The sequence below is a fragment of the Lynx canadensis genome, chromosome A1, assembly GCF_007474595.2.
Source record: "Lynx canadensis isolate LIC74 chromosome A1, mLynCan4.pri.v2, whole genome shotgun sequence".
Taxonomy (NCBI): domain Eukaryota; kingdom Metazoa; phylum Chordata; class Mammalia; order Carnivora; family Felidae; genus Lynx; species Lynx canadensis.
The window spans coordinates 10,147,062-10,174,272 of NC_044303.2; the positions used below are offsets into that span (position 1 = coordinate 10,147,062).

The window sequence follows — 27,211 nt, forward strand, 5'->3', positions numbered from 1 at the left end:
GAAGAGCCATGGTTTGTCAGTCTATCAACTAACAATGGTGTTGTGCAGGGGGAAAAAAACAAGCATCCGGTTCAGTGATCACACGAGTGCGTTTTCTTGAGAGGATGTCAGAGTTTGATATATAGAAGTCCTTTGACGCCACACCTCAGTTTCGCCACACAAAATATCAAAAAGGCATGTACTCAGGGCGTCATTTAATAAGATTAGTAATTCGTACTGTTCCGTTAAGCGGTAACTTGGCTTTTGTGTTGCCGTTACCACTGCCTTGATTAGCGCTGAGCCAATACAACAGCACTTTGACCCGTGCTGCTTTTCACCATTGGTGGAAATTCAACACAGATTAAAAAGCAAATAACATGTTAGTGTTGTCACAGAAAGTTTTGAGAGCTGCGTGAAATGATCGTCTTGAGAATTGAACAAAACGTTATTTAACGAGAAGTAATGCCTGTAGAGCCCTTGGCTGAATACGTGGTGTATACGTGTTTATTAAATATTAGCTATGACTATTAGGCCGTTGATTCTGTGAGGGTGTAGCTCTCAGTAATAATGGTAGTAATGATGAACTGCCATTTGTTTCTCTACCAATTCGCTCCTCTGGCCGATCTCTGTTTTAGTTCGTTGCTCCGTCCATCTCCTTCTGCGGTCTCTTCGCTCCAGCCAATAGCCGTTCACCCACGAGAACTGGATGGTTGATCTGCCCTCTGTCACGTCTTCACAGTGATCCCTTCTCTTCCTGCTGCTGCCACCCTGGTTAAAGAGCACAACTTTGTGGAAAGAAAGTGCCACCAAAGGCAGTTCAGGCTGTTGGGGTTTGACCTGCCTGAGATTCACTTTACCGCTCTGCAGAGCGAGGAGAATGGCCCTTTTATGTATACTTTTTGGGAGGGTTAAATGAAGTCACATAGTTGAAAGTAATTATATTAGTTTCGGGTGTGCTTTTTTTTTTTTTTTTTAACGATTCTTTCTGCTTTTCCTTCCTCTCTCCAATTCATCCAAAGTGTTACCGGTGAATTAATTTTTTCACAGCATAGCCCTTTCAGGAAATCAGGACACAACACACATGAACAGGGAACATTACGTACCGGGTTTTCTGACAGCGGTTGCAGACTTAGGACACAAGACAGGCCTTAGGAGCTACGGTGTCACGGTGGAGGGTTTTGTCATTACCACTGAAACACCTTTCCCATCTCTCCACTGCCCTTCCTGCGACACTCAACGGAAGGTCAATCTCCTTAGCATGGCATTTAACGTCCTCCTCAAGGCAGCCCGAACTGGCTTCTCCTTCATATTCCCTATGTGCCGGCCAAACTGAACTCCTCAGTCTTTGAACTCGTAGCTCCCAGCTTCCATGTTACTGGCCGCCCTGTTCTCTCTGTTGCAATGCCCTTCTCACCTTCTCTCGCTGCAGACAGCCCCTTTGACCCTTAACCCGCAGTTCAACTCCCCGTGTGCGAGACCTTCTTCCGCCCCGCAGGTGGATGTGCTAACCTTCTCCCTGCATTTCTGTCATACTCTGTTCAGATGCTTCTTAGAGTGCTTTCCATATTCTACACAAGCTCATGGCTACTTATGTGCATCTCGGTCCTCTCCACCAGACTGTGATCTCCCCAGGAAACGCGTTTCTCTTCCCAACCTCAGCAGGTCCTGTGGGGGCCTCCTACCTGCCGTTACTCTCTGACATGTTTATTGATGGATAAGTGAAGAAGAATTGTGTTCGTTTTGTTGAGTTTATTAACCAGGATCCTACACCTGAAAGCAGCTGTTGTAAAAGAAATGACTATTTATTGGCAACAGCACCCAAAAACCCAAAACACCAACACATTTCATGTAAGCTGCTGTGCATTTATGACCCACACCTTCTGTTCTTAATAAAAGTCTTAATAAAAGCACCACATAGCTATTATTTATTTATTTATGTTTTCTTCATTTTCTTTCATTAATTTCTGGTAGTTTCTAACAAATAGGGTTGTATCTCCTTGGTTACGTTTATTACTAGGTATTTTATTCTTTTTGATGCAATTGTAAACGGGATTGTTTCTCTTTCTGATGGTGAATTATTAGTATATAGAAACCCAACAGATTTTTGTATACTTATTTTATATCCTGCAACTTTACTGAATTTCTTTTATTAGTTCTAAGCTTTCTGATGGAGTCTTCAGCGTTTTCTACATTTAATATCCGGTCGTCTGGAAATAGTGGGGATCCCACTGTTGGTGGGAATGTAAGCTGGCACAGCCACTATGGAAAACAGTATAAGGGTTCCTCAAAAAAGTAAAAATACAACTACCATAGGATTCAGCAACTCTACTTCTGGGTATTTATCCAAAGGAAACGAAAACCAATTGGAAAAGGTATCTGCACCCCAATGTTCATTGCAGCATTATTTACAATAGCCAAGCTATGGAAAAAACCTGTGTCCACTGATAGATGAATGGGTAATGAGAAAAGAATAAAGAATATTATTCAGCCACACAAAGGAATAACATCTTGCCATTTGCAACAACATGGATGGACTTTGAGTAAATAAGTCAGACAAATACTGCATGATCTCTTTTATATGCAGAGACTAAAAAATATATGTATATATAAAAAAAATAAACAAGCTCATAGATGCAGAGAATAGATCGGTTTCCAGAGGTAATGGGTGGGGGATAGGAGACATGGGTGAATTATTATTATTATTATTATTATAGTTTAAATAAATTGACTATTAAGAATGGATCCTAGAGGGGCGCCTGGGTGGCTCAGTCGGTTAAGTGTCCGACTTTGGCTCAGGTCATGATCTTGTGGTTCACGGGTTCGAGCCCCAAGTTGGGCTCTGTGCAGACAGCCCAGAACCTGGAGCCTGCTTTGTGGATTCTGTCTCCCTCTCTCTCTGCCCCTCCCCCACTCGTACTCTGTCTCTCTCTCTCTCTTTCAAGGAAAAAAAAAAAGAATGGATCACAGAGGAGATAAAATATACTTAAATTGCTTCAAAAAAACTCAAACGCAGACACTTCCCGTTGCTCGTGTTGATACAGCTATCAGGAGCAATCCCTAATCTTACTGAAAACTGAAGGATATGTGATTCCAGAAAGAAGAACAAAAGCAGATGATCTACTTCTGTTCAGAAGTTTCTAGGAGGTAGCTTTTTTTTTTTTTTCCTTCAGAGAAGTGTTTGTACCGCACGGTATCTTCAAAAGAACAGAAAATCCAATGGTAATAGCCTTGGATTGGTGGGCTTGTCCTGGGGGCCTGCTGAGACCGTAACTTTTATTTCCTGGATCTTGGTTCAGGGCTGTTGGTTTGTTAAGAATCCTGCGGATAAGCCTCTTGGGCTAAAAGTCTTGTTTGGAAGTCTGGCTTGATAGGTTTCACCTATGGCTTTTGAATAGCTTTGGAAGCAAAGTGAGACCGGCTCCTCTCGGGCTTTGGAGAGGCCCCCTTATTTGTGTTATCAGGGTGTTCCTCTTGAGCACCTGCTGCAGGGGGAGGTTGTGGGCACTGGATCTACTCTGAACCACGAAGTTTCTTGCTGTGTGTCTCTTCTTCCTGTCTTACACTTCTCCCACAGGGAATAAAGATTCTCTTGCTTCCCTAAAGCTTAAAGCATCAGGTGAAGTGACGCGTTGCTCTCCTGTTACCAGGTGTGCACGGATTCTGGGGACGACTGGCATGACTGGCCAGGTGGTTACATCATGGGTCTGATTTACAATGACCTTATGTCCTAGAGATCCAGTTTTGGACATTCTCGTCCACTGTCAGACCCTAGGCTTGATTTTAGGTATTTTAAAAGAATCCCTAAAGCCACTTCTCTGTGTGTGAAGAAAACGGCTCTCCTGAAGGTGAGAGGGCCCTAGAGCAGAGAGTTGGAATCTGTCCCTTGGTCTTTGCTGCTATGGGAACTTGCAAGCCGTGGGAGAGAGGTAGCAGACGGGGAGAGGGCTGGGCACGAAGCCTGGGCCACCCTATGGCCGCTTCACAGCCCACCAAACTTCTTTAGACTGATCTGCTTTGTGCGTGTTGTGTCTCTGCCTGGGACGCCTTTCCTCCTTTTCTCAGCCCAGGATCCTAGGTCTCCTTTAAGACCCCGCACAAGTCACTTTGGCCTTACTGATGGATTCCCATGGCCACCATTTTGTTTTCCCCTCTGTATGTTCCAAAGTGTTTCCATCCACCTGTACTGTAGCACTTATCACAGGGCAAAAAAATTACTTAGGAACATTTTTATCTCCCTAACTGGACTGTGAGTTTGTGCTCAATGCCATGTTTTATGCTTTGCATCCAAAGCCTTAGCAATGGACGTGGGCTAGAAACCATTCACTATCAGTTAAATGAACGGATTCTGGCATCTGGGTCTATAGTTAGTATAAGCTCAGAAACCATCTGTTTGGAGCTTGCTTATTAGATTATTTGGCTATCTATGGTTTTATGCATAGGTCTTTATATTCTTCTGTGGAATTTAGAAAATTCTTTTAAAAACTACCAGACTGTTTTAATTATGTTGTAACAGGCCCTCCTCCCCAGAAAGAGGGGACTCCTTGCTTCATTCCCGCACAGGGGAGGGGCATACTTTCAGGGGTCAGTATGGGGGTGGCATCTGGAATTAAGATGCGTGACCCCCAGGAAGACAGAGATAAGGCATGCTCTTTTTTCATATCACAATCTTAGAGTTTACGAGATTTACGCGTTTGCATGGAGAGTGGTCCCTTACAGTTGGTGTTTCAAATAGCAGAAGAGGCACTGAGGCACGGGGTGCCTAACCACGTATCTGTTAGTGTCCTCATGAGCACATTTTGTTTCAGTTAACTTTCAACTTGTTTTTGGGAGAGGGAACTCCCAGGAAGTCCATTTATCATATGACCAGAGTAAGTGAAAGGTAATCCTTTTTAAAATGTGAGTTATGGAGCTTTGTAACGTGCCATTTATCTATGTCTACTGTGGAACGGAAGAACGCTGGGGCAGATTTGTTACTTAAACAGTGTGCTCCCTGTTGTCTTTGGGGCTCCATTTCCCACACTTTGTTCCAGCACACAAAATACTCTCAACGTGGTGCATTTTGACAAGAACGTTGATTGAGCACTTAAGAGTTGCCTGTTACGAAATGTGGAGTAGGTATTTGAACACATACCTGGTAAGTAAGCTGCTTAATTATTAGGCTTCTGTTCTTTTTAAACACATCTTGTTTTGATACTCAAAATCAAATACATGTGGCGGGATGTTTTCTCGGAAGAACGCTGAACAGCTTTGGACGCTGGAAACCTTCTAGAACTTTTAACCAGGCAGGCAGGTTTTAGAAGATAAAAGGGATCGAGGCAGTCAACCATGAGTTTGAAAAGAAGCTTCACTAAAAAAAAAAAAAAAAAAGAAAGAAAGAAAGGATTCTTTCATGTCTCTTTTTGTAAAAATAGTTATTGACAGGTAGCCACAAACCCCGGCTGAATAACAAGATCGCGCCATTTGCATTCACGCAAAATGGACGACACACAAGGTATTCAGTTTCCAGTTTCAAGAAGTCCGTACGAACCAGAGAGAAAACCCACAGTCTCTAGACGTCCTTGTTAAAGCACTGGCAGCAGGTGTTGCACGTTGGGCAAACAACAATATTATCCTAACGCATTCAAGGCTAAGCCCCACGATGGTCTCCACTTTTATAAGGCTCAACACAACAAGCATTTATTCAGCACCTGCTTCGCTATCATCCTAACACCTTACTTGTATTCCCACCACCTGGCACCGGTCTCCTTTTAACGTTTAGCGAGTGGGTGAACAGTGGCCCGTCCGTGTGGAAGGTGCCGGTGAGCTTAGCACCGTTGCAGGCACAGAGTAGGCATCCAACAAATACGATGAGGTATGAATGAAAACACCCACACAGGCTTCAGGAGGTCATGGTCTAATCTCAGGTGGGTGATGGGCACTTGGTCCTGTATGCTTTCTAGGAGAGAGAAAGGAGTCAAGGCTTGGGGGAGGCACAAAGCAGTGAAGAACCATTAGAGGGGATTCAGAGTTCTCGGTTATTGCTTTCCTCCTCTGCCCACCACACAGCACAAGGGGGCCAGACCTCGCCAGGGCTTCCACGTCTCCTGGCTGGGGAGGGAAGCCCCTGAACAGTCCCATGGGGACAAGAGGGTCTCTCCACATGAGGCTTACACGCGTCACTCCACTTCTCTGTATATCAATTTTTATCATACGTTTTGAAAAAAACTACACCCTCCCTCTTCCATTACGGTGAACCGCTTAAAATTACATTTACACGAAATTACATTTACACAAACTTCTGTCGAAAGCCAAATTCCAGGCCTAAGCTCTTGGCCAAAGCCCATTAAAGGGGGATATTAAGTAAATTAGTTGAGCTGATTAAAAACACCTTCATCAAAGTAGAACACTGGTGCCAACAATATTAAGAGTTGAATTATTGATTTTTTTTTTAATGGCCGATGATACGTTAGCAGGGAGGAAAAAGTCCTTCTCCTTTCCTTCCTGTCCCCCCCCCCACTTCTCCCGTCCCCCACTTTGGGAGCGAGAAGGGTAACTACTGACCTACTCCTGGAGATCCCGGAAAGGGAGGTGACGGAGAAGTGGGGGGGGGGACGGGAAGGCAGAAGATGGGGTCCAGGTAAGGGAGAAGAGGGAGAAAAGGAGTGGAGACTAACGGCCGGAAGGAGCAGAGGCTAGGGTCGCTGCGGAGGTGCAGCCACCTCTACCCACACCGCGTCGCGGGACCCCGGGCACAGCCGCGGGCCAGGCAGGCGCTGGAACGGGCACGGGGACGCTCCCCAAGCCGGCCGCCAGAGGGCGCGACCGGAGCCGGCGCGGCGGAGCCCGAGGAGGGAGGAGGGGAGCCGGCGGAGAAGGGTCAGCCGCGGCGGCAGGGGCGGCAGCGGTAGCGGCGCAGCTCCGCTCCCCGCGCGTCTCCCGTCCCCGCGCTCCAGCAGGGCGCACGGTCCCCGCCGCCGGGATGCTGCCGCCCGCCGGCCGCGGCCGCCGCCGCCTCGCACTCCCGGCGCTGCTCTCGCTCCTCACCTGCTCCCTGGGTAAGTAGCGGGCGGCCCGGGCGCGCACGGGAGAGGCGTGGGCTTCCCGGGCGCTGCCGCCCGCGCCCCGCGTCCGCGCGCGGGAGGAGGCGGCGGGCGGCCCAGCCCTGCCCCGCGGGCGCCCGCGTCCCGCCGTCCCGTCCCCGCCGCGCCGGCGGCAGCGCCCCCTCGCGGCGTCCGGGCGGGGGGGACCCGGCTCTCCGGGACCCCGGGGCGCGCCGCGCCCGGCCCCTTTCGGCTCGCTGGGTCCCGCCGCCGCCCCGGCCCCGCTCGCGTCTGCCCGCCTCCTTCCGCCGGGAGCTGGCGGCCGGCCGAGCCGGGAGGGCGAGGCGCTCACCCCCACAGGAAGCGCTGAGTAAATGTGCAACTGCGAGAAACTTTGAGAGGAGGGAAGCGGCGGCCGCGGTCCCGCCCCCCTGCCTTCCGCCCGCGTCCCGCCTGCCCCGCGCGCCCCGCTCGCCCCGCGCGGGCGCCGCCGGCTGGAGGCGAGCGGGTGGCCCGGCGTCCGGGCCGCTCGCTCGTCCCGCACCCCCGCGCCCCGCGGGCGGGGGCGAGGGACGGTGTCCCCCCCCCCCCACGTCCGCGGGGTCTTCCGGCCGTGCCCTGGTCTCCCGGGCCGAGACGCCAACTTGGCACCAGCCCCTTCTACGGAGTCCTGGGCCAGCAAGGGAGGATCGGGGTGCCCGGCTGGGCCCTCAGTGTGTGCGGTCGTGGCGTGGGGGAGGCGGTGCGGACGCTTCCCAATCTTGGGTCGCTATGGGGGAAAATCAGAGAACACTTCTGGAGACAATGCTTGTCGGGTCTGCTGCTGCGGTAATGCCCCTTCCCTTTTTTCCCTCCCGGTCTCCTCGCAGGAGTATTTTCTCCACCGTATCGTAAAAGGATGGGGCAGAAGTTAAAAAAAAAAAAAAATCACCGTAATGGACGTGTATGATGAGACTTGTTCAAGGTTGAAAGCTTGGGGGAAGAATTGCTCCCTTTTCAGTGTTCTCAGGGTTATTGTCCTCTAACCCGGACTTTTGGGTTTCCAGTCGGTTAAAAGGCAGTAATTTCAGATTTTTAGAAATGGCAGAATGGTGCAACTTAGGAAAAGACGTAGCGTTGTTGCACATTGATTTTTGGTAGCCCACCGGAACCTTTACAGCACGTTTTTTTAATTTGGATTTAAACTCTTCGAATAGGGGCCTTATTTGCGTCCCCGCCCCCGGCATTTCTATAGGTGCTCACTACGTGTGGGAAAATCTAGTGAGATTAATTGTTAATTAATTGTTCACATGCATGATTAAGTAAGCAACAATGCAATTAAAAGCATTCGGGCACCTTGGGCAGAGAAAGCTGTAATTGACGGTGGTGAGCAACTAAACTTGGAGATCTGCTTCAGTGGAAGAATGCATCGCTGGCCAGGGCAGCCCTGGGGGAAGGGGAGGTTGGAGGGGTGGGAGGTTGACTAGGTGACTCTTGGCTGCATCACTTGGCTTGCTGCCTGGGAGTTTTGCACCTAAGCAAATGGGGTGGGTGGTAGCCGAAATTGGCATTCTATTTATAGCACTGCACTTTATAATGCTGTACTGGGGATATAATATTTGTATATAATATATTCAATATATGGGCTGAAACACATTTAAATGTATTGCTACACGTATCTATTTTGCACTGCACTTAAGGGAATAGCTGCACTGCCCAAACTTGATAGTACGTTAAAGGACAGTCAGAATGAACCAGAATGTCAACACATTTTTAGAGATGTCTATTAACATTGTGAAGTTGTCAGATAAGCACAATAAATAAGACGTAAAACCTATTAAAAGGTCCCTGGGAGACATTTGGCTCTGTGAACTGGCTTTCATGGATTTCAAGAATACAGGAAGCTGTGTTCTTCGAGGTCTGAAGTAAATCACGGGTTCAGTTTATTGAGCTCTGCTTTGGTGGTGTTGGGGGAGCACCAAGACGTAAAAAGATGCGGTGCCCGCTCTGTAAATCTTGAAATCAGGAATCTTGGAATCTTGCTAAAACGAGAGATTATGACAGGAGTTCTGACGCATGTGAACAATCCTGATGGGTGAAAAATACTCTAAATATCCCCTTAGAAGTTTGGCCTGGGTATATATAGTTTAGTTTTCCCACAAACTGTAGCATATTCGTTTGAGTTTTCAGAGAAGAGTCAATATGGAAAATTTATTTTAAATCCATATGATTATACAGATCAAATTCACTGTAAACTTCAATTCTAAAGTCCAGTGCCAGTTCTAGAATCAGATTTATTCACACCTCTGCGCCAGCCGCTGTGTGGCTTCTAGTGAGTTTGAGCTCCATTTTCTCCTAGAAAACAGGAGGCATAGACTAGATAAAATACCAGAACTTTGCCATTTCTTACAGTTTTAACAGACTGATCTATTGTGGCAGAGACTGCTCTCTGCTTGCCCAGTAACCCTTGGTTCCTTCTTTTCCAGACTAAGAAAGCCCGTTAGATAATCAGGAGTGTCACCTGACTGCATGTGGAGATAGGGTCTTCAAGGAGTATAATTAAGGTTAAATGATGTCATAAGGGTGGGGCCCAAATCCAACAGGGCCTGTGTCCTTATCATCCTTATCCTTCTTGGAAGAGGAAGGGACACCAGGGATGCATACAGAGAAAAGGCCATGTGAGGACACCGTAAGAAGACTGCTACCTACAAGCCAGGGAAAGGGGTCTCCGCAGAAACCAACCCCGTTGGCACCTTGATTTGGGACTTCTAGCTTCCAGAACTGTGAGGAGTAAATTTCTGCCGTTCGAACCACCCAGTCTGTGGTTTCTGTCATGGCAGCTCTAGCTGACTAATAATACAGGGAGTGAGGGAAAGGGTGGAGGAATGTGGTGTCGGGGGCGGCAGTGGCAGTGTGGCGAAAACACATTTCTCAGTGGCCCTTGCAAAGCAGGGTTAGCCACTGAGTTATCTATTGAGATTTTTGGGTGGGTCTCTTGGTAATGGCGGCTGATGCAGCTCGGATGCTGGCTTTTTTTAAATTGCATTTTTTTTTGGCCTTTGTTTCATCTTCCTTCCCATTGTCTGTGAATCTGATGGCTGGAGCCGTGGTGGCCATCTTGTGACCATGAGGTGACCTTGAAGACAGAAGCAAGTAGTAAGGACAGTATAGCAGAAAGGATAACACCACCTGGGTGCTAGATGGATGTGGGACACCATGCCAGTCCTGGGTCACTTATTTCCGGACTTGTTGGGCATGATATTAAAAATAAGCCCCTGTCTTCTTTAAGCCTCAGTTGTTTGGGTTTTCGATTACACGCAGCCAGCCTAATCCTAATCGATAACATCTGTGAAGAAGCTCATTTGAACCAATGGTAAAATAAGATACTTTTATCTTTCTTTCTTTTTTTTTTTTTTAATTTTTTTTTTTTAACGTTTTTATTTTTGGGACAGAGAGAGACAGAGCATGAACGGGGGAGGGGCGGAGAGAGAGAGGGAGACACAGAATCGGAAACAGGCTCCAGGCTCTGAGCCATCAGCCCAGAGCCTGACGCGGGGCTCGAACTCACGGACCGCGAGATCGTGACCTGGCTGAAGTCGGACGCCTAACCGACTGCGCCACCCAGGCGCCCCTTTCTTTTTTTTTTTAAATGTTTGTTTATTTTTGACAGAGAGAGAGAGACAGACAGACAGACAGACAGAGCATGAGCAGGGGAGGGGCAGAGAGGGAGACAGAGAACAGGCTCCAGGCTCTGAGCTGTCAGCACAGAGCCCCCACGTGGGGCTCGAATTCACAGACCGCGCGATCATGACCTGAGCCGAAGTTGGACACTCAACCGACTGAGCCACCCAGGCGCCCCTAACTTTTATCTTTCTTATCCCTGTTTCTCCTCTTTATGATTCAGGATTGTATTTCTTAGCATCTGCCAAAGTTAGGGATGATTTTTCATTCTGGTCCAGTTCTTGCTCAGATTCTTTTCACTGCAGTGAATTAGACATTTTGGGACACCAAGAATCAGACCTGATCCCAGGTGTTTTTATTGTTATTTTTATTTTTATATATTTTTAAACCCCCTTATTTCTTATAACAGATATGACTGATACAGGTTTTACCCATCTGGATGGGTAGTCTGGGCCTCAAGTTGATGCAGCCCCCTTGGTCACAGACTTGACCCAAGGGCATTTGCCCAGAGCCAATAGTCAAGCTCTTTAACTGGGGGCATATAAGGGGGGGGGGAAGAGCAACTGTTTCAGGTGGGATGGCCAGGGTGGGGAAGAGCTGTCCTGACCCTTCTGTCAACTTTTGTTAACTTGCTCTGAGGCAAGCATCGTAGGCCCAGTACTTGAGCAAGTCCTGGTAATTGACCTCATTTGGACGACGAAGGGCCAGGTGGTTTGTTTTTCTTTTCATTAGAAACATTATAAATCAGGCATAATTTCTAGGCACAAAGGGATTATTTATGGGGAATTTGCAAATGTTCTAGATTTTGCCCCTTTGTAACATATGGGTGATTCATCTTTGGTGTTGCCAGATTCTTGCTTAAGAACAGTGTACAGGAGCATTAATTCCATCTTTCCCAACACAAAGGAAAAATTCTAGGGAGTGTCAGAGGTTCATCAGATCTATTACTGATTGAGAGTCGTCCTTGATTCCGTATTTCAAAGCTCTCTTCACAAGGCCACTCCCAGAGAAACCCGATTCGGTGTAGACGCTGATTTGCACTACTAGAGAATGTCAACAGTAGTATTGAAAGAAAGACCTGTCCTCGAAATTTTTGTTCGTTTATTCAAAAACTGTCGAGTATCTCCATATGTCACGCACTGAGGATATCGCAGGAAGGAGACAGATCTGGTCTGGCTTTCCCCCCGTGGAACTTGCAGTCTCGAGGGGAAGGAACATGCGGAAACAAATTGCACTGTGCTCAGTGTGGCAGAGGAGTTCGGGGTGCTGTGGGAACGCGTGTCTCAGGAGGGTCTTTAGCCTGGAGTTTGGAGTCCTGTTTCTCAACAGAGGGCGATCTTGCCCCTGGGAGAACACTTGTCAAGGGCTAGAGACTTTCTGGTGGTCACAGGGATGATTTGGCAGGAAGGGTTAGGGTCACTGGCCTCTGAGCTCGCGGCGTGGCTGAGCAATCCTAGTGCCCGGGACCACCTCCCCCTGCCCAGAATCAGCGATCGGTCTAGTGTCAACGGTGCCAGGTGCCAGGTTGGGGAACCTTGGAGCTGGGGCTCAAGGAGAGCTTCCTGGAGGAGGGGACATCAGAGCTCAGACTGGAAGGGGAAGCAGAAATCCGTTAAATGAAGGATGGGGTTACGTGTGGCAGGGGAAAGAGCTTGGTGCCCAGAGAAACACAGTGCAGAAAGGACTGGGCCTGGAGAGATCGGGAGAGGGGCTGGGAAGATCAGTAGGGGGTCACACAATGCAGGCTCTTGCAGATGAGGGTAAGGACTTGGGACTTTGTCCTTAGAGCAGTGGGAAGTGGCGGAAGGGCTGTCCTAGGAGAGTGACATGATTTAACTTTGCAGTTTGAGAAATTCACTCTGGTTTTCCTATGGAACAGGAATTAAGAGGCGGCCAGCGGGGACGTGTGGGACCAGTGAGGAGGCTGTTGGAATCAACCACGGGAGGGATGATTAACACTCTCTAAGACACGGCGATTGATGGGTACAGTGGGCTGAGAGGAAGGCGGGGGTCACGCATGAATCAGGTTTCTGTCACGAGCTGTGGGCGGCTCCTGGTGCTGTTTACTGATACAGGCGCTAATGGAGAAGGACCAGATTTAAACAGGTTTTTTTCTTTTTATTGTAGCTAAATAACATGAAATTTCTCTTAACCATTTATAAGTGTACAGTTCTGTGGCATTAAGTACCCAGACGTTTTTCTAAAATTTAATTTTAGAGGGAGGTGAGGATGACAAGTTTAGTTTGGACAAGTTGAGTTTGGGGTGCGTGTGAGATAGTCAGGTTCCATGTCAGGTGGGCAGTTAGATTTGTGGGTCTGGAGCTCATAGGAGAGCTTGGCTGTGGAGAGATATGGCAGCAGTTGGAATATATATATAATATAAATGATATATATGATATATGATATATATGATATAATATGATATAATATACATATATTGTATAAAATATGTACATATGTATATATACATATAATGTATATAATATGTACATATGTATATGTGTATATACATATAATGTATATAATATGTACATATAATATATATGTACATATAATATATATGTAATATATACATATAATATATATAATATACATATACATACACACACATTTTTTTTTTTTAAAGAGGAGAGTCTTAATTGGTAAAATAAATCCATGTAAGCTTTTACTCAAAATGTGTGGATATCCAAGATTTGGTAGAAGCTGGGGAAGAAAATAGTCTTTATCTGTGTGATGTAAAGCTGCAGGCTTATCCAAAAAAAAGAAAAAGAAAATGAGTGAAAGCATCATCAAATAAGATTTGAATGTATCTCAATTACAGCAGTGCCTTTTTCTCCTAGGGATAGGACTTCTTTTCACTCCTAAAAGAATATTTTATGATCTGAAAAGGTGATATGTTTTAGTTTACATCATTGCTTGCCGTAAGAAGCCCAAGGCTCTTTACATGTCATGCTGAATTTATCTTCTCCAAATCCTTGAGGGCGGATATGCTGGAGCTTGTGCTTCGTTGATGAGGTGAAGGGAGTGAAGGAAGGTACGTGGCCAAGGCCTGTTGGAAGAATTGCCCCTTTCCATTCCTTGGTGTCTGTCCACCTGTGCACCCCAGTGTGTCAGACTTCACACAGGAGAATCACCTCAGGGTCTTGAAGAGTTCCCTTTGTGAAGGGCTTTTTTGTTAAAACGCAGCTTATGGGGTCCTGGCTCCAGATTTTTCTGATATCAGAAGATCTGAGGTGAGGCCTCTGGATTTGCAGTTTTATCCAGGCCCCAGATAAGTTGTATGTGTTGGCGGGTGCAGGAACCCTGCCTGGCCCACCCCAGGACCAGGTACAAACTGGGGACTCTTACTGGGTGGCTTTCTTGCGTATCTGCAGAATGTAAAGTTGATGGCTAGTTGCTTTGTCTTTAAAATGAAACAAGGAGCTGCTTTGGAGAAAGTGCAGCGTGGAATCGAGGCCCGTATGTCCTGGTCAGGTATTTCTTCTCCTTGGGAAAGGAACCAGAAACCCCAGAATTCAAACTGAGCTGTCTTTCTCTGGTTCCACCATCATTTGGCAGGTTTCCAAGGGCTACTGGGGGGGGGGCTGTAGTGTGGGGAGCGTGAGTGTCAAAAACTAGAGCAGTGCATTGTGAGAACAAAGGTTTTTGGACAATTGACAGGTTTCTAAGGTGTTAGAACCTCTCAGACTGTAGGTGCCATGGATTCAGTAGTACGGACAGGAAGGGCTTCTGAAACCACTGTTTGTGTTACGAAAATAAGATACCCCACGTTTCAGCTTACGTTGTGTTTCTATAAGTTAGCCACACGGTTAACCGTTCACCACTGCTCTTACAATGTGAAGGAATCACACGAGGTGCTGATTTTTTGGTGGTTGAGTTTATTCTGGAGTGGGTGGTATGACCAGAGATCCTTCTGCCCCTTACCTGTGACTCAGCCCGTGAAACATGCTTTTTGAGGGTGGTGTTTTGAGTCTCTCTCCCAAAACTCTGTCTGAATTGGAATTTTCTTATTTTCACATCCTGAGTGGCATATGGGTTTTCGCATTACTTGTTTAAATGAGATATGAATCAAAGAAGCAAATGATCTTTTCTTTCCTAAAATATACAGTTATTTCCTCTTTTCTTCCCTTCTGTTTAACTGTCCTTCCTATAAATATGTTTACCCTTTGGCACAGAGAGTGTATTGGCCCTTGGCCAACTTTGGTGCCAAGGGAAGAAAAATTTGTATTCCAAACTCCATTTTCCCATTGACTTCTTTGATAAAACAGAAGATGGGTTTCAGATGGAGCAACGTCGAATGGGGGTAGGTGGTGGCTCAAAAGAGGACTGTCGCGCCTCTGTGCTCACTGCCACGCTCGGGGGGGAGCCAGGCCCCCTCCTCCGTCACTTCTCTCAACTGGCTGATCACCTTGTAAGTGGTGCAGAACCCATGGAATGGGGCACAGGGGTTCCCTGCCCCTGAGTGTTGTCCACCTGTCTGCTTGCAGAATTGTGCTTGGCAGCCTCCAGTGCTGTGTGTCTCCTTTCCTGAGTTTGCTACTTGGCATCTGAGCAAAAGGCTCCATAGCTCTTCCCATAGGTCAGGTAATATCCTGAACCTGTACATGCACCGACTTATTTTCATTCTTGTTTAGTTTCCTCCCTTTTACAGGGACGGAGGCAGGGGCTCCGAGAGGCCAAGTCTCTGGCCCCGTGTTGCTTAGCTACTAAGCGGCAGAGCCTGGATGCCACGAGGTGCGAGTCTAGATTCTGTGTATCTCTGACCAGCGTGCCGTGCTATTCTTTACAGTGGAGCCGGGCCCGGAGTCCCGGTCTCCTGCACTGCAAGCTCTTTCCCTTGTGCTTTGAAACTTTAAGGCGAGAACAGTTTAAAAGAACACCTTGTAAATCCTTGAACTACTGCCTTCTGTCTAGCTTCTCCTCTGTGCCTGGCCATTCCTTTTTGTCGTCTTTAGTTTTGTCCCTGAAATGTTGGCGTTGCCTCGCTCCCGTCTTTCCCATCCAGGCTTGTGGCTTTGGTTCCTTTGTACAGGGGGGACGCTGCCGGTGCCTCTCCTCTTGACCCCTGTGCCCGGCTCCACACCTGGCTATGGGCCGCTGCTGGGTAGATCCACGGAGTGTCCTCGGCGCCTCAGGATATTGGGAACCGCACTGTTTTCCCACACATCTGCTTCCCCGCCTTATTCTCTAGCTTGTGAATGGCACCCCAGTGGACTCGGCCACTCCATCCGAATCCCGGACTCACCTCCACTCCTTTCTCTCACTCACCAACCCCTCCGGACTCTCCCTTCCCCACCCATTCCATTGGTAGGATCTGTCTCAGCCTGTGCATTCTGCTTTGATGTCTCCAACACCTGCTTTTGCTCACAACCTGCTGTGCCCAGATGCTGCCTCGTCTGAATTCTGTCCCGTAGCGTATTTCTCATTGCCTGCTCCATTAGCTTCTTAGCTGGCACGTTTGTGCCTTTTTTTGGTCCCCCCACAGCCCACCCAATAGGCTCCTCCAGAAACCTGTCTAAGGCACACATTTCAATGTGGCACTCCCTTTCTTAGAAGCTTCTCATAGCACATAGGATAGAAGCAGACTCCCTAACGCTGACCCCTTTAATGATATGGCCCCTCCCCCTCCCAGATATCCCTGCCCCGGTCACCCCCCCTCCCCCAGGGTGTCCCTGCCCCAGTCACCCCCCCCCCAGGGTGTCCCTGTCCCGGTCACGCCCCCTCCCCCAGGGTGTCCCTGCCCCGGTCACCCCCCCTCCCCCAGGGTGTCCCTGCCCCGGTCACCCCCCCTCCCCCAGGGTGTCCCTGCCCCGGTCACCCCCCCTCCCCCAGGGTGTCCCTGCCCCGGTCCCCCCCCTCCCCCAGGGTGTCCCTGCCCCGGTCACCCCCCCTCCCCCAGGGTGTCCCTGCCCCGGCCCCCCCCCTCCCCCAGGGTGTCCCTGCCCCGGTCACCCCCCTCCCCCAGGGTGTCCCTGCCCCGGTCACCCCCCTCCCCCAGGGTGTCCCTGCCCCGGTCACCCCCTCCCCCAGGGTGTCCCTGCCCCGGTCACCCCCCCTCCCCCAGGGTGTCCCTGCCCCGGTCACCCCCCCTCCCCCAGGGTGTCCCTGCCCCGGTCACCCCCCCTCCCCCAGGGTGTCCCTGCCCCGGTCACCCCCCCTCCCCTAGGGTGTCCCTGCCCCGGTCACCCCCCTCCCCCAGGGTGTCCCTGCCCCGGTCACCCCCCCTCCCCCAGGGTGTCCCTGCCCCGGTCATCCCCCTCCCCCAGGGTGTCCCTGCCCCGGTCACCCCTCCTCCCCCAGGGTGTCCCTGCCCCGGTCACCCCCCCCCCCCAGGGTGTCCCTGCCCCGGTCACCCCTCCTCCCCCAGGGTGTCCCTGCCCCGGTCACCCCCCCTCCCCCAGGGTGTCCCTGCCCCGGTCACCCCCCCCTCCCCCAGGGTGTCCCTGCCCCGGTCACCCCCCCCTCCCCCAGGGTGTCCCTGCTCCGGTCACCCCCCCCTCCCCCAGGGTGTCCCTGCCCCGGTCACCCCCCCTCTCCCAGGGTGTCCTGCCCTGGCCCCCCCCCCCCCCCAGGGTGGCCATGCCCCAGTCTTTCCCTCCCCCAGGTGGCCATGCCCCAGTCACTCCCTCCCCTCACATATCAATTCTCTGGGCACATTGGACTGTTTGTTAACCAAGCTTTGATGCAGAAGCCTGTTTCCAGGCCTCCTTGCTCTTGTAATTTGAAATCTCTGCTGCCTGGAATTTACTTCCTCAGGCACTGTGTCGAGCTCGCCCTAAGCAGTGCTTTCCTCCCTTTAAGCCTCCCCTTCCCTCTGCTGCCCTGCCTTGGGTGAGCTGCCCTCTGTCTCCACCCCAGGTGCTCCCTTGGGGACTCCCGTCAGAACGACAGCCCTTGGAGTGGACACTTGTATGCTTGGCTGTTGACCGAGGGACTCCTCTCTCACATGAGCTCCTTGGGCAGCTGCTTATTCGTCTTTCCCAGCTCCTGGCATATTGCGTGGCAGTCATACACTCTCTGATTTTCTGTTTAACAAATGAAAATATAAATTCATACTGCTAATGAGCTGCGAAGGCCCAAAGCACTCGGCATGTGCCAGGCCCCGTTGCGGAAACATAACGCTTGTTAAACCGTTGATCTTTGGCCACATGCCTGGGCTGGTTCTGTCCTCTGCCCATGGGGAGTGCCTGGAGCCCTTCATCCTCAGGCTGGGCGCTGGTGCCTCCAGGTGGGCGGATGGCTGCGGCCCAGTGTGGCCACGACCCCCAGGGACAGCAGATTGGTCTGAAAAGGCAGACCCTGCCCCCTGTTGCTGGGTTGGGGTGCGATCCTTTCTGTCCCCTCAGCTGGCATGGATTATCTTCAAAGCAGGTAATTGGAACTAAGTAAATTGGCTGTGGGCTGTGTACCCTGGAGCTTAAGGCCTCCTCTCGAGGACCTGGAATTAAACCTGGAAAGCTCCGGGAAGCCGGAGCCACTGGGGGAGGAGCCGCACTGGGTGAAGCGTTTTGTAAGTAGGTCACGGCAAAGAAAGTGAAGCCCCGCCGGCTCCCTCCCACAGCCTGGCGGAAGAAAAAGTGGGGCAGAGCCCGTGTGAGACCCTGAGCCCGCAGGGCCACCAGCTGCAAGCTTCCCGTGAGTGCTGTGGCTTCGGCCGGATGGCGGAGAGGGCCACGCGGTTTCAGTCCCTCCCTCCAGGCTCCTGGGTAGGGCCGCGACCACCCACCGCCTAGACGCCGCCCAGGCTGGCCCTAAGCGTGGTACCACCGGCAGCTTTATGGCCCCGTCCGCTGAGTTTGCAACATGTGGAACCGCACACTAAACGCTTTACGCAGTATCTCACTCGATCCCGCGTCTTCGTGTTTTCTGTTTTCGTTTTTGTATTTAATCTGGTTTTCTGTGATTGCCGTTCTTGGGAGAGTCTGGGAGGACAGTCCAGGGAACAGGAACAAAACGGAGTTAGGAGGTGCAGTCATCTTTCCTGCAGGGGCGTGGGGTCCCTGACTCCCAACCAGGAACAAGATAAGATAGTTGATTAGTGTTGCTTAAATGCCTTGCAATGAATTCCTCTCCAGTTTTCTGGCACTCCAGGGTTTAGGCTGGCCTATAAATCTTAGTCCCAGGTTAGTTGTAAAATCTTGATTTATCTCTCAGAATAGGTGTGCTAACACATTAGTTGGCTTGAATTATTTAAAGTTATCACGGGAAGGTCTTATTTCTATTGCCCGTCCCGATTTGCACTTTAAATATAGTTCCCTGCAGCAATTCACAGGAATTCATGTTGAAAATAGAAAAGGGAAAATTACTTTTAAACAGCAGTTTGGCATATAAGAGCATGATTTACCTTGGAATAGTTCTCCAACTGCACATTAAGGCCAAGCTTTCAAGAATATTTTTTCCCCGCTGAATCTGGAAATTAGTATGAAACCAAACAGCCAACATCCAGCCTCACGCGGCCACTCCCTTTGGCAGAGCAGCGGGGATCCCTTCCTCCCTCCCCGCTCCCCCCTCCCCTCCGTTGGCTCCCAGTGTTACAGTCCCACTGTAGGGACTGTATCCTGTTAGGGTTGTTGGAGGTGACAGGCACATCCTTACCTTACTTGCCCGGTTTTCTAACTTTTCTCCTCAAATTTCACCATTTCTCCTTTTTCACGTGCCTGAAGTGTGAAAGCTCGGATTTTGTTGGCAGGAATTTTAGAAAGGATCCATTGTTTTAAGATTGGATTTATTAGCGGTCTAGCATATGCTGTGCCTTCAAAACGCATTTGGTTCTCCGGTGATTGGTTTAGATTATGGAAACATAAAGGTAAAAGCAGAAGGCAAAAAGATATTTGCTTATATTCATTTAATGAGGATTATCTTGCCCTGTGATTTGCTCTTATACCTGAGAGTGACTCCGATGCATGTCTTATGTTAGTGCTGTACTTATTTATTTAGTTTTTTTAAGTAAGCTCTGTGCCCAGCGTGGGACTTGAACTCACAACCCCAAGATGGAGTCACATGCTCTACTGACTGAGCCAGCCACGTGCCCTTATGTTACTGCTTTAAATATTACATAATTTATTTCTATCGGGGAAATTTCACAGCAGAATGTCATAGGGACAAATGATGGTTTTGTGTGTGTGTGTTTTTTTTAAAGAATATCTTAACTCCAGGCCTTTGTATTTTTGGAGGGAACTAAAATCTAGTTTACTCTTAACTTCAGTTAAGCCTCGCCTGAATAAAGGTATGCTGTCTTGATTACAACAAAGAGGATTTGTAGAATTCACTTGATTTATTGGGAATGTCTCCCTCCCATGTAATTCCTTCATTAAACGTACTCAAATGACATTAGTTGCTGGCTTATGAAAGGTGATGTGTTCGTACCTTTCAGAACCAATACCAAATAAAGGCATGTTTTCTTCAATATAGAGTCTGCATTCTAAAGGACTTTTGTGTTGACATACTCTTCCTTTTCATATAGCCATCTGGCCTGCAAAAAAAGTGAGGTAAGACTAAATCCTGTTTATTAGATGATGAGTCACTGAACGTGTTAAGCTGAGAAGGTTTTTTTTTTTTTTTTTTTTTTAATCTTGACAAAAGAGGGAATTCTAGCCCGGGGAGCTTTGACTGTCTGTGTTTGGAATTAAGAATTGATGGAGTCGGATTTTGGACTCAGAGTCGAGTCTTAGATTGACCATGGTTGTTATATCCTGCAAGTTGTTGGAATGTTCTATTTCCTGCAATTCTGTGGTGCTAAGTGGTATTAACATGTTGTGACTTCCTTATATGATGTTCGTTAATAATTCTATTTCTGATATCTTCTCGAGGGCTTTCACTGTGCATGCTAGTTTGGAGGTTAATAAAATAAGACCAAACCAAAGAATTAAATACCCAGAAGCAGAATTTAAAATGGTGTTTGGGCTTAAATCTTTTCTTTTTAGAAGTTCATGAATGATTGGGGCTTTTTGGTTGCCGCGTGTGTGTGTGTGTGTGTGTGTGTGTGTGTGTGTGTGTGTGTATAAAATGAAAAAGTAGATCAGATCCTGGTGAAAATAAATTGGTTGTGGGGGGGGACACAGTAAATTCCTTCATTTTGCTAGTGGATATTCCCTAGCATAAGGAGTAGACAGCCTGTAAGTGATGTGGTCCCAGGGCCATCACAAAGACTTGCATTCACTCATTCATTCATTTGATCAGTATTTGTTGACCTTCTCCTATGTGCTGGCTGTGTTTTGGGTGTGGGGCACCACCTTCCTGCCTTCACAGAGCTTACAATAAACTAATATGTAAGGCGAGCAATAAATAAATACGTATTACGTCAGTGGTGGTAAGTGCTGTGCAGAAGAATAAAGCAGAATGAGGAACGTAAGGAGGGGTGGTGTTGGGGATTTATTATTTATATGAGGTGGTCTCAGTGGGGCCTCCCGTAACATCTGCTGTTACCTAAATTTCACACGTAGAGGTTCATTTGCCTTACGGTTCAGGCTCACCCTGCCTTTTGAGATGCCATCTTGGAAATGGAAGTGATTAAACCACGTTCATTTTTACGTCTTAGTGTGAATACGTTTTAGGTTATTTCCTTGGAGCAAATGTTGATGGGAGAGGACTTGAGGCAGTGCATGTCTGCGGGTGGGGGGTAGGGAGGGGTCAGAGGCATCCGAATGGGGAAGGTGTTCTCCCGCCTCTCAGGAGGGCCTCCTCTGTTACCCCAGGAGACCTACCACTGAAGCTTCTTGTACCACATTACAGCTCCGTGGAATCGGCCGTCCGGCCCTTTGAGTCCATTACTGCTCTATGGCATTGCCCATTTTCTCCGGGGGATGCTAATTGGAGACAGCAAACGCTATGAGACGCTTTCCTCTTAGCTCCTCAGGGGAAGTACACGATAACATTAAAGCATATTATTTTTGTCTAGTTAACCTGCCTGCCTGTTGGGTTTATTATTTTGCTTTATATTTTCAAAGTGTTACTGTCATGTTGTTGTTGTTGTTGTTCTAAATGTGGAGCCTAGATGTGTCTCTAGGGTACAGGGATGCCTTTATCTGTGGGCTCCAACTTGAAACCTTAAATCGTTCTAAATAGGGAATGATCTTCGCTCCTCTCGCTGTCTTGGCCCCACTGCATTAGTGGGTTCTGTGAACGGCCCTGCGTGAGGCAGCATTATCTGCACCACACTTCCAGCCCGGGAGCCTCTGAGACGGAAAGCTTGCCCCAGATTCAGCTCTGTTGCCTGCCAGGCTCTGGCAGTGATCGTGCGAGGAGGGAGTTGAACTGCTTCCCGCTGGATTCTCAGGGATCCCCCCTTTGCTTTGGAAGGCACCGTCGAGTTGCTAAGAAGTTGTATTTTGTACACATCAATTTCATAGTTTATATCCGCAGACACACGTGGTATGTGCACAGGTTCCAATTCCTTTGAGGTTTATTCCTTCAGCTTGGTAGCCTAAGCACGTTGGCTGTGCACCGATGAATAATTTCAGGTCCGGAGATGAACGCGGCCAGTGGTACTAGTTTGCAGCAAATGCAGCTGGTTTTAAAAATGAGCAAAAAAAATATGTCTTCTTCAAGCCCCCTTTCCCCCCCCCCCCCCCCCGTTTTAAGCCAGACTGTTAAATATGAGAATGAATCTTAACTGGTGATCTTAATGTAAAAATGTTTTCTTTTTTCCAGCTTTTGCTTTGGTTTCTGAAGATACAAAGAAAGAGGTCAAGCAATCTAAGGTACTAATTCTAATGATCAAATCTATTCTTCCTGTCTGAGATTCACTTATATTTTCTTTAATGGCAGCTGTAATGATTTCATCTTACAATAGTTCTCAGGTTTCTTTTCACGAATTAATGAAATGTTGGTCCATGCAGATTTTTAATCTCTCGTGGCAACCTGCAGATAAACTTGCTTTATTTATTTTTTATTTTATTTTTTTGAATTTAAATCCAAGTTAGTTAACATACAGTGTAACAATAATTTCAGGAATAGAATTTAGTGATTCATCACTTACATGTAACACCCAGAGCTCATCCCAACAAGTGCCTTCCTTAATGCCCATCATCCATTTAGCCCATCCGCCCACCCCACATCCCTCCAGCAGCCCTCGGTTTGTTCTCTGCAGTTAAGAGTCTCTTATGGTTTGTTCCCTCTCTGTTTTTTTTATCTTATTTTTTAGATAAGCTTGCTTTAAAAAAAAAATCCCTTAGTAGTTACAGCAGACCAAGTAGGTTTCAAAAAAAGTATTTTGATATGGATTTAGACATCATAGAAGTCTTGCTGGGATGCCTTAGTTTTCTCTAGTCTGACCACATCTAAACTTGGGCTGCATTTTCCCAGTCTGAGAGAGAGAAGTAGTATGCTGTGTCCCTGGGGTCACAAGAGCCTGAGTCTCCCTCACTTTGTAGGTGGCACCGTGTGGCAGTACTGAAGATGACTGCCAGGCTTTTTGCACGGTTGGGACCAGGAACCGAGACCCCGGGACTTGATGGAGACGGGATAAAACTCAGCCAAAAATCTCAGAGCGGCTGCTTTCCCACAATTGTTTGTGTTCAAGAAACTCATCTAAAGCTTACCATTTCGGCTTTGCGCTAGATGAGTTTAGCAGATGAGAAAGAGAAACCATATTTGAAGAATGTGAGTTGTCTTTATCATATTCGCTAAGGTTCGGTCCACTTCATTTTTTTTTAATCTCACTATTAGCGTAACAGTGTTTTTGATTTTTATTTTTTGTAATGTTTGTTTATTCTTGAGACAGAGCATGAGCAGGGGAGGGGCAGAGAGAGAGGGAGACACAGAATCTGAAGCAGGCTCCAGGGTCTGAGCTGTCAGCACGGAGCCCGACACGGGGCTCAAACCCATGAATTGTGAGATCATGACCTGAGCCAAAGTCGGATGCTTAACCGACTGAGCCACCCAGGCGCCCCAAAACATTTTTTTTTTTAAATGGAATGTTTCTTTTGTCAACACAGCGTTGTCTTTTCTAACTATACTGTGGGTTTCCTACACAGGAACAATAATAATACTTTCCTTTGGTTTTAAGATCCTTTATGGTTAATAAAACATTTTCAGACATTTCACTTAAAACTTGATCTTCTCAATGATCTTGTTATTGCCAAGCAAAAGAGATATTCCCATGTCCAGGCACACCTCAGGGAGGATGTGGGTTTGGTTCCACCGCAGTAAAGAGAGTTAAATGCATTTTTTTGGTTTTCAGTGCATAATAAAAGACGTATTTAAACTATATTGTTGTCTGTTAAGTGTGCGATAGCATTATGTCTAAAAAATATACATACCTCAGTTGCAAAGTACTTTATTGCTACAAAATGCTAACCATCATCCGTGCTTTCAGTGACTTGCGATCTTTGAGCTGGTGGAGGGTCTTGCCTCAATGTTGATAGCTGCTGACCGATCAGGGTGGGCTTCCTGGAGGCTGGGGTGGCCGTGGCAGTTTCTTAAGACGACAGTGAATTTTGCCTCCTTGATGGACTCTTCCTTTCACGAACGACTGCTCTGTAGCCTGTGATGCTGTTTGATAGCATTTCACCTACAGTAGATCTTCTTTCAAAACTGGAGTTAGTCCTCTCAAATCCTGCTGCTGCTTTATCTACTAAGTTTGTGTAATATTCTAAATCCCTTGTCGCTTCAACAAGCTTCACAGCATCTTCAGCAGAGGCAGAGTCCATCTCGAGAAACCACGATTCTTGCTCAGCCTCGAGAAGCAGTCCTCGCCCGATCACGTCCCATCACGAGATCGCGGCAACGCCGTCCACGTTCAGGCCCCGCTTCTAGTTCTGGTTCTCTCGCTGTTTCCACCACATCCGCAGCGACTGCCTCCACTGACGTCCTGAACCCCCCAAAGTCATCCCGAGGGTGGGAATCAACTTCTTCCAAATGCCTGTGCATGTTGATATTTTGGCCTCTTCCCATGAATCATGAATGTCCTGAATGGCCTCTAGAATGCTGAATCCTTTCCAGAAGGTTTTCAATTTGCTTTTCTCAGATCCATCAGAGAATCACTGTGAGAACCGTAGGCTTATGAATGTGTTTCTTTTTCTTTTTCTTTTTTTGTTTTTAATGAAAACATTTTAATTCTAGTGTAGTTAATATACAGTGTTGTATTAGTTTCAAGTGTATAGTGTGGCAATTCAACAATTCCATGTATTAGAGTTCATCAGGATAAGTGTGCTCTTAATTCCCTTAGCCTGTTTTACCCACCTCCCCCGCCCCCTATGGCAACCCTCTATTCTCTATAGTTAAGAGTCTTGCTTTGTCTCTTTTTTCCTTTGTTCATTTATTTCTTAAATTCCACATATGAGTGTAATCATACAGTATTTGTCTTTCTCTGACTAGCTTATTTTGCTTAGCATTATACTTTCTAGCTCCATCCATGTTGTTGCAAATGACAAGATATCATTATTTTTATGACTGAATAATATTCCAGTGTGTGTGTGTGTGTGTGTGTGTGTGTGTGTGTGTGTGTATCTTCTTTATCCATTCATCTAATGTTAGACACTTGGGCAGCTTCCATAATTTGGCTCTTGTAAACAATATTGCAAGAAACTTAGGGGTGCACATATCCTTTTGAATTAGTGTTTTTGTATTCTTTGGATAAATACCCCGTAGTGTGATTGTTGGATCACAAGGCAATTTTTTTTTAAGAACCTCCACACTGTTTTACACAGTGGCTGTACCAGTTTGCATTCCCACCAACAGTACACGAGGGTTCCCCTTTCGCCACATCCTCACCAACACCTGTTGTTTCTTGAATATTTTAGCCATGATGTGTGTTTCTTAAATAAGAAGACTTGAGAGTCAAAGTGACTCCCTGATTCATAGGCTGCCAAATGAATGAATGCTGTGTCAGCAGGCATGAAAGCAACATTCATCTCATTGTATGTCACCTCAGAGCTCTTGGGTGACCAGGTGCCTTATCATCGAACAGTAATATTTCCAAAGTAATTTTTTTTTTTCTGAGCAGTAGGTCTCAAAAGTGGTCTTCGAATATTTAATAAACCTTACTGTAAATGATGTGCTGTCCTCTGGGCTTTGTTGTTCCGTTTATAGAGCACAGACAGAGTAGGGTTAGCATAATTCTTAAGGGCCCTAGGATTTTTGCAATGGTCGATGTGCACTGACTTCAACTTTAAGTATCAGATGCACTGGCTCCTAACAAGAGAGTCAGCCTGTCCTTTGAAGCTTTGTAGCCAGGCATTGACTGCCCCTCTCTAGCTCTGAAAGTCCTCGATGGCATCTTCTGCCAATAGAAGGCTCTTTTGTCTACACTGAAAACCTGTTGGCAGTGTAGCCACCTTCCTGAATTATCTTAGCCAGACCTTCTGGGTAACTTGCTGCAGCCTCTACACCAACACTTGCTGCTTCACCTTGAACTTTTATGTTATGGAGACGGCTTCTTTCCACAAACCTCATGAACCCACTTCTGTTAGCCTCACACTTTTCCTCTGCGGCTTCCTCACCTCTCTCAGCCCTCACAGAATTGAAGAGAGTTAGGGCCTTGCTCTGGTTTAGGCTTTGGTTTAAGGGAATGCTGTGGCGGGTGTGATCTTCTAACCAGATCACTTAGACTTTCTCCACATCAGCGAGGCTGTTTCTCTTTCTTACCATCTGTGTGTTCACTGGAGTTACACTTTTAATGCCCTTCAAGAACTTTTCCTTCACACTCACAGCACGGCGAATGGTCGGCACAAGAGACCTCGCTTTCAGCCTGTCTCGGCTTTCAACATGCATTTCTCACGAAGCTTCATCATTCCTAGCTTTTGACTTAAAAGTGAGAGGCATGAAGCTCTTCCTTTCACTCGAGCACTTAGAGGCCGCTGTAGGGTGACTCAGCTGGCCTAATTTCAATATTGTTGCGTCTCAGGGAACAGGGAGCCCAGAGAAGAGGGAGAGAGATGGGAAACAGAACACGCACAACTTTCATCCTTGAAGTTCACCATCTTACATGGTGTTCCTGGCATCCCAAAACCATTACAATAGGAACTCCAAAGATGACTGATCACAGATCATCCTAAGAAGTGTAATAATAATGAAAAAAAAATGGAAATATCGTGAGGATCACCAAGATGTGACACAGAGACACAAAGTGAGCAAATACTCTTGGAGAAATGGTACCAATAGACATGCTCAACGCAGGGTTGCTACAGACCTTCAATTTGTAAAAAAAAAAAAAAAAACAACACAGTGTCTGCAAAGCATGATAGAGGAAAGCCTAATAAACCGCAGAATGCTGTATAGCAGAGAAAACTTACCCTCAAAGAAATTACGTGATTTAACTGAGGTCACGTGGTAATTCAAAGGTGAAGTCAGAATCTAATTTTCCTGAATCCTTGAATCCTTGCACACTGCACACAGCTGTGTGCATTAGAACGTGTGTGTGTGTATGTGGCAATAATCAAGCTCATTTGTAATGAACTTAAAGTGCTACCTAAGGAATATTACTAGGGAATTAAAATTTTGTGTAATGAATTTAGAATTCTAGCATATACTTTCAAATATAGGTTTTTAACTCCTCTTTGCAAATGAGGAAATGTATGTATCCCTCTTCTTAAATACGTATATAAATATAGGTA

The 27,211-nt window shown here is 47.4% G+C and overlaps 1 protein-coding gene and 1 long non-coding RNA gene across 3 annotated transcripts in view; one reads left to right on the plus strand and one right to left on the minus strand.

Moving 5' to 3' along the window:
- Positions 1-461: 461 nt before the first annotated feature.
- Positions 462-6,701, minus strand: LOC115509425. 2 transcript variants are annotated; one of them, XR_003967333.1, is made up of 4 exons: positions 6,520-6,701; positions 5,695-5,914; positions 5,111-5,326; positions 462-747 (listed from the first exon to the last, which is right to left on the minus strand). It is a non-coding gene; the product is annotated as an uncharacterized LOC115509425 (long non-coding RNA). The 2 variants fall into 2 exon arrangements; XR_003967332.1 differs by lacking the exon at positions 6,520-6,701 and having other exon boundaries at positions 5,695-6,513.
- Positions 6,702-6,919: 218 nt separating this feature from the next.
- The window catches only part of B3GLCT (beta 3-glucosyltransferase), a 121,590-nt gene continuing 101,298 nt past the window's right edge, over positions 6,920-27,211 (plus strand). Inside the window, exons 1-2 of the mRNA XM_030308872.2 lie at positions 6,920-7,013; positions 22,308-22,357. Coding sequence (XP_030164732.1) covers positions 6,938-7,013; positions 22,308-22,357 — 126 coding nt within the window. The 5' untranslated portion in view covers positions 6,920-6,937. The remainder of the gene's footprint in view (positions 7,014-22,307; positions 22,358-27,211) is intronic.